General features: G+C 50.4%; 1 protein-coding gene across 2 annotated transcripts in view; it reads left to right on the top strand.

Moving 5' to 3' along the window:
- The window catches only part of LOC132386905 (sialoadhesin-like), a 75,878-nt gene that overhangs the window by 14,962 nt on the left and 48,302 nt on the right, over positions 1-12,614 (top strand). For both annotated transcript variants that reach the window (XM_059959263.1, XM_059959262.1), the window contains exons 3-8: positions 1,694-2,047; positions 3,723-4,016; positions 4,751-5,011; positions 6,087-6,437; positions 10,684-10,986; positions 11,543-11,824. In XM_059959263.1, coding sequence (XP_059815246.1) covers positions 1,694-2,047; positions 3,723-4,016; positions 4,751-5,011; positions 6,087-6,437; positions 10,684-10,986; positions 11,543-11,824 — 1,845 coding nt within the window. The remainder of the gene's footprint in view (positions 1-1,693; positions 2,048-3,722; positions 4,017-4,750; positions 5,012-6,086; positions 6,438-10,683; positions 10,987-11,542; positions 11,825-12,614) is intronic.

The following is a 12,614-nucleotide window of genomic DNA, read 5'->3' as shown; positions in this document are numbered from 1 at the left end:
AAGAACGGCTGCAGAAACTAGCCTACTTAGCAGACATATTTCATCATATGAACCAGTTGAACAGGTCTCTGCAAGGCCTCAGAGAAAATGTTTTGACTTCAAGTGACCAGATTCTTGGATTTAAAAGGAAACTAAATCTTTGGAAAAATCATGTTACAAAAAGAAATCTTGAAATGTTTCCACTGCTTAGTCTTGAGAGTGAGGAAGGATATCAGAAAGTCTCGAGTCCGATTGTAAACTACCTGGAAGAACTGTAGAACAAAATTGAACAGCATTTTTCCTGCAACACAAGTGTATGACTGGGTGAAGGACCCTTTCTCTGAATCTTCCGCTCAGCCAGAGAATTTGACTCTGAGAGAAGAGGAGGAACTTTGTGAGCTGCACTCTGATCATGTACTCAAGATGAGATTTACTGACCTGCCCCTGGACAAGTTCTGGATTTCTATGAAAGAGTATCCTGCCATTCATAGGAAAGCAATGAAAATTTTAGATTAGATTAGATTCAACTTTATTGTCATTGGGCCAAGTACAGATACAAAGACAAATGAAATGCAGTTAGCATCTAACCAGAAATGGAAAGAATAGTGTTAATTTAAAAATAACTGTGAATATATGTAAGTGCTACAGCACACAAATATAAAAGTACTGAGACAGTACAATATGGGTGCAATACTGCTTAGCGCTGTGATGTGAGGTTCAGCAGGGTCACAGCCTCAGGGAAGAAGCTCTTCCTGTGCCTGCTGGTGCGGGAGCGGAGGCTCCTGTAGTTCCTACCAGATGGGAGGAGAGTAAGAAGTCCATGGTTAGGGTGAGATGCATCCTCGATAATGCTTTTTGCTCTGCCCAGGCAGCGTTTATGGTAGATGTTCTCAATGGTGGGCAATTGGGTGCCGATAATCCGCTGGGCAGTTTTCACCACACGCTGGAGTGCTTTGGGACAATTGCCATACCACACTGAGATGCAGCTGGTGAGTATGCTCTCAATGGTACAGCGGTAAACGTCCGCCAGTATCCTGGGACAGAGGTACTTACCAGATTTACCAGGTCTTACCAGATTTTGAATGAAAATTTTGCTGCAGTTTTCAATTTCTTATGTATGTGAATGAGCATTTTCTTGTTTAACAAGCATCAAGAGCAAGGACAGAAATCGTCTCATTTCAGTTGAAGGTGCCCCATGAGCTGCAGATATAATAATTTTTACACAAGTCTTCCCTGAGACCTGAAAATTACTTCAAAGGGTTTCTCCAGGGCAGAAAGATTGAGAAAGGATGCCCCACACCATCAGGCTCCCAAACTGGCGTGGATATATGAACTCAGTATCTGATTCTACAACCTACAGACTCACTTTTAAGAATTCTACTACTTGTGTCCTCAGTATTTTTTTATTTGGCTGATATGAGAGAGATTAATTACAAAGTGCTTGGAGGAGAATATAGGGGAAATTCAGGTTTTGTACACAGGCAGTGAAGGGTGTGTGGAAGTCACTGCCAGGGGTGGTGGAAGAGGGAGATTCTTCAGGGGTATTTCAGAGACACGTATACAGGCACAAAGATGAAGGGAAAATGGAGGGTTATATGGGAGGGAGGGAGGGAGGGAGGTTTATAATAATCTCTGAGTATGTTAAATGGTCGGTACAACATTGTGGACCGAAGGGCCTGTTCCACTGACTGAAGGAGAGTTGTTGTCTCGACAGGAGTTGTCTACTCATGGTGGAATGTCCGAACACCACAGAACATCATGGTCTCGGACGGTTCCTGTGTGCAGATCCCCTGCAGCTTCGATCATCCAGCAAGCCATCCGCTCACTGAGGTGAAGTGGTTGAAAGACAACAAGACTCATGGGACCCTTGTCATCAACTCCAAAAGGCAATCAGACCCTCAGTTCCAGCAGAGAGCTCGCCTCTACTCACAGTGGGAAACTGAGAAAGACTGCATGTTAACTATTACTAATGTGACCCGTAGGGATGTGGGCCGGTACTACTTCAGAATGGAGGACAGCAGTGGTGAGAAGTTTTCTGGACGAAATGGAGTCCTGGTAAATGTATCAGGTATGTCCACAGACTGGATCTGATGCTGTTCGGAACCAATCACAGGCAGAACAGATTCCTTGTCTTCCTGTCCTGAAGACCCGACCTGGCTCTTCCTTTACTGATGCTCTGACCTGCGATTCAGATTGAGTGCACTGTGCACAGTTCCAGTCTCCGTGTCCCTGGGTCAGACCCACACCGGGAGCACTGTGCACAGTTCCAGTCTGTGTATTCCTGGGTCAGACCCACAACGGGAGCACCGTGCAGTTCCAGTCTCCGTATCCCTGGGTCAGACCCACAACGGGAGCACCGTGCACAGTTCCAGTCTGTGTATCCCTGGGTCAGACCCACACCGGGAGCACCGTGCACAGTTCCAGTCTCCGTATCCCTGGGTCAGACCCACAACGGGAGCACCGTGCACAGTTCCAGTCTGTGTATCCCTGGGTCAGACCCACAACGGGAGCACCGTGCACAGTTCCAGTCTCCGTATCCCTGGGTCAGACCCACAACGGGAGCACCGTGCACAGTTCCAGTCTGTGTATCCCTGGGTCAGACCCACAACGGGAGCACCGTGCACAGTTCCAGTCTCCGTATCCCTGGGTCAGACCCACAACGGGAGCACCGTGCACAGTTCCAGTCTGTGTATCCCTGGGTCAGACCCACAACGGGAGCACCGTGCACAGTTCCTGTCTCCGTATCCCTGGGTCAGACCCACACCGGGAGCACCGTGCACAGTTCCAGTCTCCGTGTCCCTGGGTCAGACCCACACCGGGAGCACCGTGCACAGTTCCAGTCTCCGTATCCCTGGGTCAGACCCACACCGGGAGCACCGTGCACAGTTCCAGTCTCCGTATCCCTGGGTCAGACCCACACCGGGAGCACCGTGCACAGTTCCAGTCTCCGTATCCCTGGGTCAGACCCACACCGGGAGCACCATGCACAGTTCCAGTCTGTGTATCCCTGGGTCAGACCCACAACGGGAGCACCGTGCACAGTTCCAGTCTCCGTATCCCTGGGTCAGACCCACAACGGGAGCACCGTACACAGTTCCAGTCTGTGTATCCCTGGGTCAGACCCACAACGGGAGCACCGTGCACAGTTCCTGTCTCCGTATCCCTGGGTCAGACCCACACCGGGAGCACCGTGCACAGTTCCAGTCTCCGTGTCCCTGGGTCAGACCCACACCGGGAGCACCGTGCACAGTTCCAGTCTCCGTATCCCTGGGTCAGACCCACACCGGGAGCACCGTGCACAGTTCCAGTCTCCGTATCCCTGGGTAAGACCCACACCGGGAGCACCGTGCACAGCTCCAGTCTCATATCCCTGGGTCAGACCCACACCGGGAGCACCGTGCACAGTTCCATTCTCATATCCCTGGGTCAGACCCACACCGGGAGCACCATGCACAGTTCCAGTCTCCGTGTCCCTGGGTCAGACCCACACCGTGCACAATTCCGGTCTCCATATCCCTGGGTCAGACCCATACCAGACACACCAGGCAGTTTCAGTGTCCTTATCCTAGAGTTGGTCCGCACCGGAAACTCTGCGCACGGTGCCAGTCTCCATATTCCTGTGTTGAGCCTCACTGGGAGCACTGTACATATTCCCATTTCCAAATCCCTGGGGTAAAGCACACTGGGGTCGACTGCAATTACACAAACTGTTCACACTGATTAATCCACTCTCTCTTTCTCAGTTGTGTCCAACTTGCCAATGATTTCCACACCCGAGGAGATCACCGAGGGAGGGGCGGTGACGTTAACTTGCTCTGTGAGATACGGCTGCCCAGGTCACCTGACATGGACGGGTGCAGACGGATTGGCTGAACAATCTTCAACAGAAGCTCAGAGCGCGGACCTGAACGTCGAGTCAACCAGCCTCTCTCTGAGATTTGTCGCTTCCTACCGGGACCACGGCAGGACGCTGAGCTGTGAGCATTCGTCCTCACTGGGAAAACCTCCGTCCCAAACCATCACCTTAAACGTGAAGTGTGAGTATTGGGAGCTGCTGAGTGTCACAGAAACAGACAGCAGGCTCGGCTCAGTGAGACCCATCACCTCATGTCAGAGTGAGGAGGGTCAGGGTCAGACTCCAGACCACAGACTGAGCACAGTGGGAGGGGTGGTCAGGAGACAGCGTGGTGGGAGGGGGCATTGCAAGAGAGTCAGTGGGGTGTTATGAGATGGATACTGAGGGAGTGCTCTGGAAGGGGCAATGAGGAGGGAGCTCTTTGCGAAGGGGGTGAGGAGGGGCGGTGAAGAGGGAACGCTATGGGGGGAACAGTGAGAAGGGAACATTATTGGAGGGACGGTGAGGAATGAATACTATTGGAGGAGCAGGGAGGAGGTAGCACTTGGGGAGTTTTTGAGAAAGGAGTGCTGTGGGAGGGGTGGTGAGGAGGGAGCACTGTGGGGGGGTGGTGAGGAGAGAACATTGTGGGAGGGAACGTTGTGGGAGGGTGGTGAGGAGGGAACGTTGTGGGAGGGGCGGTGAGCAGGGAGCACTGTGGGAGGGGTGGTGAGGAGGGAACGTTGTGGGAGGGGTGATGAGGAGGGAACGTTGTGGGAGGGGCGGTGAGGAGGGAACGTTGTGGGAGGGGCGGTGAGGAGGGAACGTTGTGGGAGGGGTGGTGAGCAGGGAGCACCCTGGGAGAGTCACACTGTGCTCCTCTGCTCTGTGGAGGATAAACCCTTTCTCTGACGTTTGGCTCTTTTGGTTGCACAGATGCTCCCAGGTTTGCTCACCTCACCCTCTCTCCCTTCAAGACCATTGGTTCCCGTGACTCTGTCACATTGGAGTGTGTGGCCGGGGACAGTAACCCTCCAGTAACAGGATACAGATGGTATTGGTCAAATAGTGCAAGTTCCCAGACATCAGGTCGAACATATCAGATCTACAGTGCTTATGGAGACACGGAGTACGGGTGTGAAGCCATCAATTCAGTAGGAAAAGCCGCCTCTGAGAGAACTAAACTGCCGGTGTATGGTTTGTATCGATGGCTCCTCGACCTTCGGCCATGTTATATTCATCAGTCAGCTGCCCCGTGACCTGACCCGAACCCTCCCATTCAACCATCATCCGTTCACTCAGCATCCTGCACTGGACAACACTGTCTATCACCGACACCCCTCCCATCTCTGTGACCCAATTCTGGTCCCTACACCCTCCCCATCTCTGTGACCCCACTCCTGTCCCTACACCCTCACTGTCTCTGTAACCCCATATGGACCTTGCACCCCTCCCTGACTCTAACACGCAACCCCCAGCCCCAACATCTCTCCCTGACTCTGTAACCCCCTCCCCTGGCCCCTACTCCCCTCCTCATCTCTGTGACCCCCTTCAGCCACTGCACCCCTCCTCGTCTCTGTGACCTCCCCTCTGATCCCTACACCCCTCCCCATCTCTGTGACCTGTTCCACCTCTGTCCCCTACAGCCCTCCCCATCTCTGTAAACACCCCCTCCTGGCCCCCCACCCTTCCCATCTCTGTTACCTTCCCTCTGGCCCCTATACCCTTCCCACCTCTGTAAACTCATCTGGCCTCTCTAACCTTCTCCAGCCACAACACTCCTGCATTTTACAGTACCCCTCTCCAACCCCTACAAACCACTCTGTCTCTGAAACCCCATCCAGCTCCTACACTTCTCCTGGTCTCTGTAATTCCCTCCAGTCCCTATCAACCCTCTCCATCTCTGTGACCCTTCCCAACCCCTACACGTCTCCCAGTCTCTGTGACCCCCTCCAGCCCTTCCATTTCCCCCATCTGTGTTACACCTTTAGACCCGACCCTGTTCCTGTAACTCCTCTGCCACTCACACCGCTCCCCTTCCCTGTAGTCCCCTCCAGCCTTTACACCACTCACAGTCTCTGTGACCCTCTCTGGCCCCTACACCTCTCCCATCTCTGTGACCTCCATCTGGCCCCTACACTCATCCACCTCCCTGATGGGATGTGGTCCCACCCCAAGATGAATCCTCCCCCTGTTCTCTCATCGCCGTCTAGTTTTGGGGGTGTGGGTTTTCTGGTTTTGATGTCCCACAATGAGTCTTGGTTCTTTTCAGGGAGTAATAACTGGGCAGTGTGGACCCCCCTCTCACTCCGTGCCCGGGAAGGGTCCTGTGTGATCATCCCCTGCCTGTTCCACATTCCTGGATTCAGAAGGAGATACCCGACGGACGCTGGAATCTGGTTCAAAGACCAGAATTACAAAGGGACTCCAGTATATCACACTTCAAGTGGGATCAGCGGGAATTATACAGGACGGGTCGAGTTCCTGGGAAACATGCAGAGTGAAAACTGTTCATTGAAGATCGGGAATTTAAAAGAATCCGATAGTGGGAAGTATTATTTCCGGATGGAAGCATCGGCTGGTAAATGGTCGGATCCAATCGGTTTCACACTCCTGGTATCTAGTGAGTTAATAATTTAATGTTCAGCCCAGTATCAACTGTCCTCTCTCTCCCACTCACTCCTCCACTCTCCCTTCTCCTTCCCCACCCCCTAACCCATCTGGTCGAGTCCCAGAGTTGTACAACACGGGAACGGGTCTATCGGCCCATTGGGTCCCTACCGGCCCAGATACAACAACTCCGTATCTCAGCATTCGATCCACAAGGCCATAAGGCATAGAAGCAGAACCAGGCCATTCAGCCCATCACATCTGCTCCACCATTCCATCATGGCTGATTTATTATCGCTCTCAACCCCATCTCCCTTTCTGTGCCCCTTCTCTGGCCGTTCAGGTGGTCCTTTGGATAATTCATCAGTGCTGTGAGAGTGTGTATCGCTCCCAATTCTACATCCTAGCATTCCCCAAACCATTGCAGTAAAAACTGCCCTCCTCATATACCCCCCTTCTTCCCCTCGCCTGTGCCTCTAGATTTAGTAACATTCGTTATGAGGAAAACCTCCCTACAGCCGACCATCTCCATTTCCCTCATAAATTACCTTGATTCTTCCCCCCCCCCAGGATCCTTCCCCACTCCAGGGAGAAGGGACACAGCCCCTCCGACCTTTCCTTGACACGAGAATGCTGCATTCAGGACAACGTCCTGGGGAATCTCCTCTCCAGTGCAGTCACCTCCTTCCTACAGTGTGGTGACCAGAACTGAACGCGGTCCCGAGGCTGTGGCCTGTCCACTGTGTTGTACAGTTGTACTGTAACCTCACGCTTCCTGTATTTTATGCCTCAGCTAATGAAGACAAGGATCCCATTCACCTTCTCACACCACTTTATCCAAAGAAAGCTTGAGACTAGCTTTATTTGTCACGTGTACATCAGTAACACCGAAACATACAGTGAAGTACGTTGTCTGCATCAACAACCAACACAGTCCAGGGATTTTCCGAGGGGAGCTTGAAATTGTCACAATAATTACAGTGCCGACGCAGCATGTCCTCAGCTTGCAAACTCTGCATCTTTGGGATGTGGGAGGAAACTGGAACACCATGATCGTTAATAATGTAAAACTTTACACTAACCATGCCTGCACCTTCAGGGATTCCAGTGATTGTACACTGAGGTCCCTCTGTTCCTTGGTATTTCCCAGGATCCAGCTATTTATAGTGTAGGAACAGAAGTCTGCAGTCCCACAGTCCGGTATGGCGATTCGAGAAGCTGCCAGGGGTAGTGGACTTAGCCCAATACGTAACGACACATCACCCCCCATCATCGATAGTATCTACAAGAGGTGCTGCCTCAAGAAGGCAACATCCACCATCAAAGATCCCCACCATCTGGGCCGTGCCATCTTCTCGTAACTCTGATCAGGCTGGAGGTACAGAAGCCTGAAGTCCCATCTCACCAGGTTAAGGAACAGCTACTTCCCTTCAACCATTCGGTTCCTGGACCAACAGGCACAACCACAATCACCGCCTCAGTACAGCAACACTAGGACCACTTTGCACTACAATGGACTTTGTGTTTTTGTTCTAATTGTGTTTTCTTGTGAAACTTCAGTTAAGTTTATGCTGTTCTTGTGACTGCTGCCGAGAGTGTGCCTGTGGTCTGCTGCAAGTAAGTTTCTCTGTTGTCACGTACCCCGTGACCGGGTTACCAAACCAGCAGAAATGGGAAACCCGTTGGAGTCTGGTATTACCGTAAACTAATAGTGATTATTAGTAAACTAAGCAATGCAGTACTATAAAATGCAAATGTATGAACCAGGTTAGCAATGATATATACAGAAGGGTGGAACTAGGAACCAAAACCAGACTCTTTCAAGCCTAGGGGTAAATGGATAGAGTCTTACGATAGTGAAGGGTTCAGTTCAGTTCAGTTCGAGGTAGATTCTTGTGTAACATTGGAGAGAGAGAGAGAGAGGTGATGCTGTTGCCGTTGATCTTTCCATTGTCTTCCTGTCCTGTTATGGTCACCGACTATGACCACGTACGACCGTTCTTCAGTGGTGGACCTGTCACCTAGGCGAGGGTGGACACACGAACAGTTCCCCACCGGTCTTACCTTCACACACTGTGAGCCACTGATCGATTCCCCGAATCGATCCTCCCAAAAAACCCCCACCTTCACGTGGGTGCACAAAGCTCGTTCGGTGTCCCATGGTGTGTCTGCCTGTGTCTTAGCAGACCTGCTTTTTATCTCCACATGCTGGACACCCAGTCGATTTGCCCATCACACTGTGGACCACCGTATGTGGTCATGTGCATCGGACAAAAAACTCAATTAATCCTCCTAAGTGCATCCTATCACACTTATCTGGATTAAACTCCACCTGCCACTGTTCTGCCCAGCTTACCCACTGGAAGGGCAAACTTGAAGGCAGCAGACAGGGTCAATGGAAACACTCTTAGCATTGTGAAGTAACAGAGAGATCTTGGAAGTTCCAGAGCTGTGAAGTAATGTTGCAGCTCGATAAAACTGGAATCAGACCACAATTGTGCCCAGCTCTGCTTGCCTCATACCGGAAGGAATTGGAAGTTTTAGAGAGGGTGCAGAGGAGATTTACCAGATACTGCTTGGACCAGAGAGCATGTCTTATCAGGACAGACTGAGTGAGCTGGGCCTTTTCCCTTTGGAGTGAAGGAAGATGAGAGGCAACTCGACAGAGACGGATAAGATGATAAAGACAGACAGAGAGGAGAGCAGAGACTTTTCTCCAGTGTGCAAATGGCTAATACAAGGACTTAGAAAAGTATAGGGGGGAATGTCAGAGGTAAGCTTTAACTCAGGGAGTTGTGGGTACATGTACCACATGGCCAGGGGTGGGGGTAGAGAGAGATGCATTCCGGACATTTGAGAGACTCTCGGATCGGCACAGGGATGAAAGGAAAATGGAGAGCTATGTAGAGGGAAGGGTTACATTGATCTTGGAGTAGGTTAAAAGGTCGGCACAATATCACTGGTCAAACGGGCTGTACTGTGCTGTACTGTTCTAACTTCCATGATCAATATCAAACTTCAGCGTCTTTATCTCAACAATATCACAATTTTCATGTCTTTTGAAAATTTACCAACTGGACTTCCTTTGCTGATATCCAATCAGAACTTTGGGAGCACTGTGAATTCCTTGTCTACTATTGTCACACGTACCCCGAGGTACAGTGAAAATCTTTGCTTTAGATGCCAGACATTTCATCACATCAGTGCATCGAGATAGTGCGCTGACTACATCCATCACCTATCCTGAGTCTCTGTCAGGTCTTACACACGCAGTGGCCACTTCATCAGGGGCACCTGCTCATTAATGTAAATATCTAATCGGCCAATCACGTGGCAGCAACTCTGCATAAAAGCACTCAGACACAGTCATGAGGTTCAGTTGTTGTTCAACCAGACATCAAAATGGGGAAGAAAAGTGATCAGAGTGACTTTGCTCGTGGAATGATTGTTGGGGCCAGACGGGGTGGTTTGATTATTTCAGAAATGGCTGGAATTTTCATGTTCAGGAGTCTGTAGAGTTTACATAGATCGTAAACAATCGTATATATTGTGTGAAAACAATCAGAGTACATTCTGTGAGCGACTGTTCTGTGGGTGAAAACGCTTTGTTAATGGGAGAGGTCAGAGGAGGGTGGCCAGACTGGTTCTCGCTGACTGGAGCTGAAATAACCACGTGTTACAACGGTGGTGTGCAGAAGAACATCTCTGAGCGCACAGTAGGTCAAACCACAGTAGAAAACAACGAGTGTTCAACCCTTACCTACGTCTATGAGCAGGTTGCTGCTTTGGCCTTCGTTGGATTCTCCTCTCTCTCTCTCTCGTTACTCTCTTGCCTTTAAATGAGCTTATAAAATGCTTTGGGTTTTTCATTCATCTTCTCTGCCAGTGATATTCAAAGTCTCCTCTTTGCTCTCATATTTTGAAGTCCTGGCCTCCATTGCTACATCTTTGAATGACCTCCACTTGTCCTTACCACCCAACCCGCGGTACCCTCTCCTCACTGCCCCTCCTCAGCGCTCCCTCCTCACTGCTCCTCCCATGGCGCTGCCTCCTCACTGCCCCTCCTGCAGCACTCCCTCCTCACTGGCCCTGCGGCAGTGCTCCCTCCCTGTCTGTGACCGTGGGGAAAAGCCCTCCTGGGCTGTGGGATCTGAACTCAGCTACTCTGAGACTGGGGAGAGGGAGGGGGAGGTGGGTGGGGAATGTCAGCTGCTTTAACCCTTGCAGGGCCACACATTCTTTGCTGGTTTGTTCCACAGGGAGTGCAGGGAGACCGGTGATCGAGGTACCTGAGCGAGTGGTGGAGGGAGAAGCCGTATCTCTGACCTGCTCTGTTCACACTTACTGCCCTGAGGACACTCCTGTGTTTGAGTGGCACCTCCCTGGTTTCAACGATCCTCAGGTGACTGGGGAAGAATCCCAGGTTTTCCAGGATTACCACTGGATTTATTCCCACACTGTGGTGTACACACCAACGTCTGAGAATTCCTGCCAGGCAGTGAAATGTGCGGCCAACTTTGGATCCGAGACACGAGAAACGGAGATCTCACTGGATGTGAAGAGTAAGTCAGAGAGTGTAACCGAAGACAAGAAACACCTCGACTTCTCATCCCCATCGTCCGAATGTCCCTTCAACATCCACACTCTCAGTCTCACCCTTCCCTGTCCCTGTGAAACCCTCCAGACCCTACACCCCTCCCTGCCTCTGTAACTCCCTCTGGCTCTTAAACCCCTCTGCATCTCTGTGACCCCCTCCGGCTCCTACACCCCTCCCTGTCTCTGTAACTCCCTCTGGCTCTTAAACCCCTCTGCATCTCTGTGACCCCCTCCGGCTCCTACACCCCTCCCTGTCTCTGTAACTCCCTCTGATTCTTAAACCCCTCTGCATCTCTGTGACCCCCTCCGGCTCCTACACCCCTCCCTGTCTCTGTGAACCCTCCCCTCTGTCCCCTACACTCCTTCCCATCTCTGATCCCCTCCCTGTCTCTGTGATCCCCCCGCACCCGGCCACTACACCACCTGATGGCCCTGCGGCCACTACACCAAACACCAACCCCACCACCCCGGTCTTTGTAAACCTCTCTCTGTCTCTATTTAACTCATTCCCTGTGTTTTCAGATCCTCCTCGAAATGTTACCATCTCACTGTCAGTAAACGAGCGAACAGATACTCAGAATATTAAGGAAGGGGACAGAGTTGTCCTCAATTGTAACTCTGCCTCAGCTAACCCAGCAATCAGTGAGTACACCTGGTACAAAGATGGAACTCAAGTCTGGACAGAAAGGAGTAACAGCATCCAGTTTCTATCAATATCTCACACCAATTACGGGACGTACATCTGTCAGGCTTCCAATGAAGTGGGCAGCAACCGGTCAGCGGAATTCACAGTGACGGGCAAGGGTAAGTGTCAGACAGAAATAACATTGGTTTGTTTGGACAAGGTGTATAACAAAAGTGAAATTTATGTAGTACATGTGTTGTGGTTTCTCGTGCCTCACAAATGACTAGGAGACACAGAAGATTCTTCAGGAAGGGTTAAACTTTAATTTGCAAATCAAAGCTGAGACAGTCATTGAGCTAGTCGCTGATTGCCCACCGATCTCTGGACACAGCCTTTTTTATAGTATTTGTCCAGATGTATTAGCATATGTAATCGATCTATAGTTGCGTATCACACGTACTACACGTACATCATGTCCCTATTGTTCCTATCAATTGACTTAATCATGTCCTAATCTACATCTCTTAGCTACCTCTCATTAACATACCATTGTCTTCTACATTCCTAAGACTTCAGTCTCCTACCAAATTGGGTACATGCACAGCAAATAATAAACTCAGAACTGAGCAATGTTCTAATCTACATTTCTTTAGCTACCTCTCATTAACATACTATTGTCTACTACATTCCTAAGACTTCATTCTACTAAATTGGGTACATGCATAGCAGACTGACTAGTTACACAGCAAATGATACAAGTTTTATACTCCATAATATTTTTATACTCCAATATATGCCCTATTTGAGACCCAGAGGGACTCATACAGAGAAAGAAGACTAAGAGTCCGCGCACAAAAGCCTCAATAAACTCAAGCATTTATTCCGAAATCTCGGGTAAACTATAATTTTCTGCACCCTCAAAGTATTCTCTCCCTGCTACCCTGGGCCGCTGAGCCAAAAACCTGTCCC

The sequence above is a fragment of the Hypanus sabinus genome, unplaced genomic scaffold, assembly GCF_030144855.1.
Source record: "Hypanus sabinus isolate sHypSab1 unplaced genomic scaffold, sHypSab1.hap1 scaffold_1375, whole genome shotgun sequence".
In the NCBI taxonomy this organism is placed as follows: Eukaryota; Metazoa; Chordata; class Chondrichthyes; order Myliobatiformes; family Dasyatidae; genus Hypanus; species Hypanus sabinus.
This window is presented reverse-complemented; position numbering and strand designations above follow the sequence as displayed.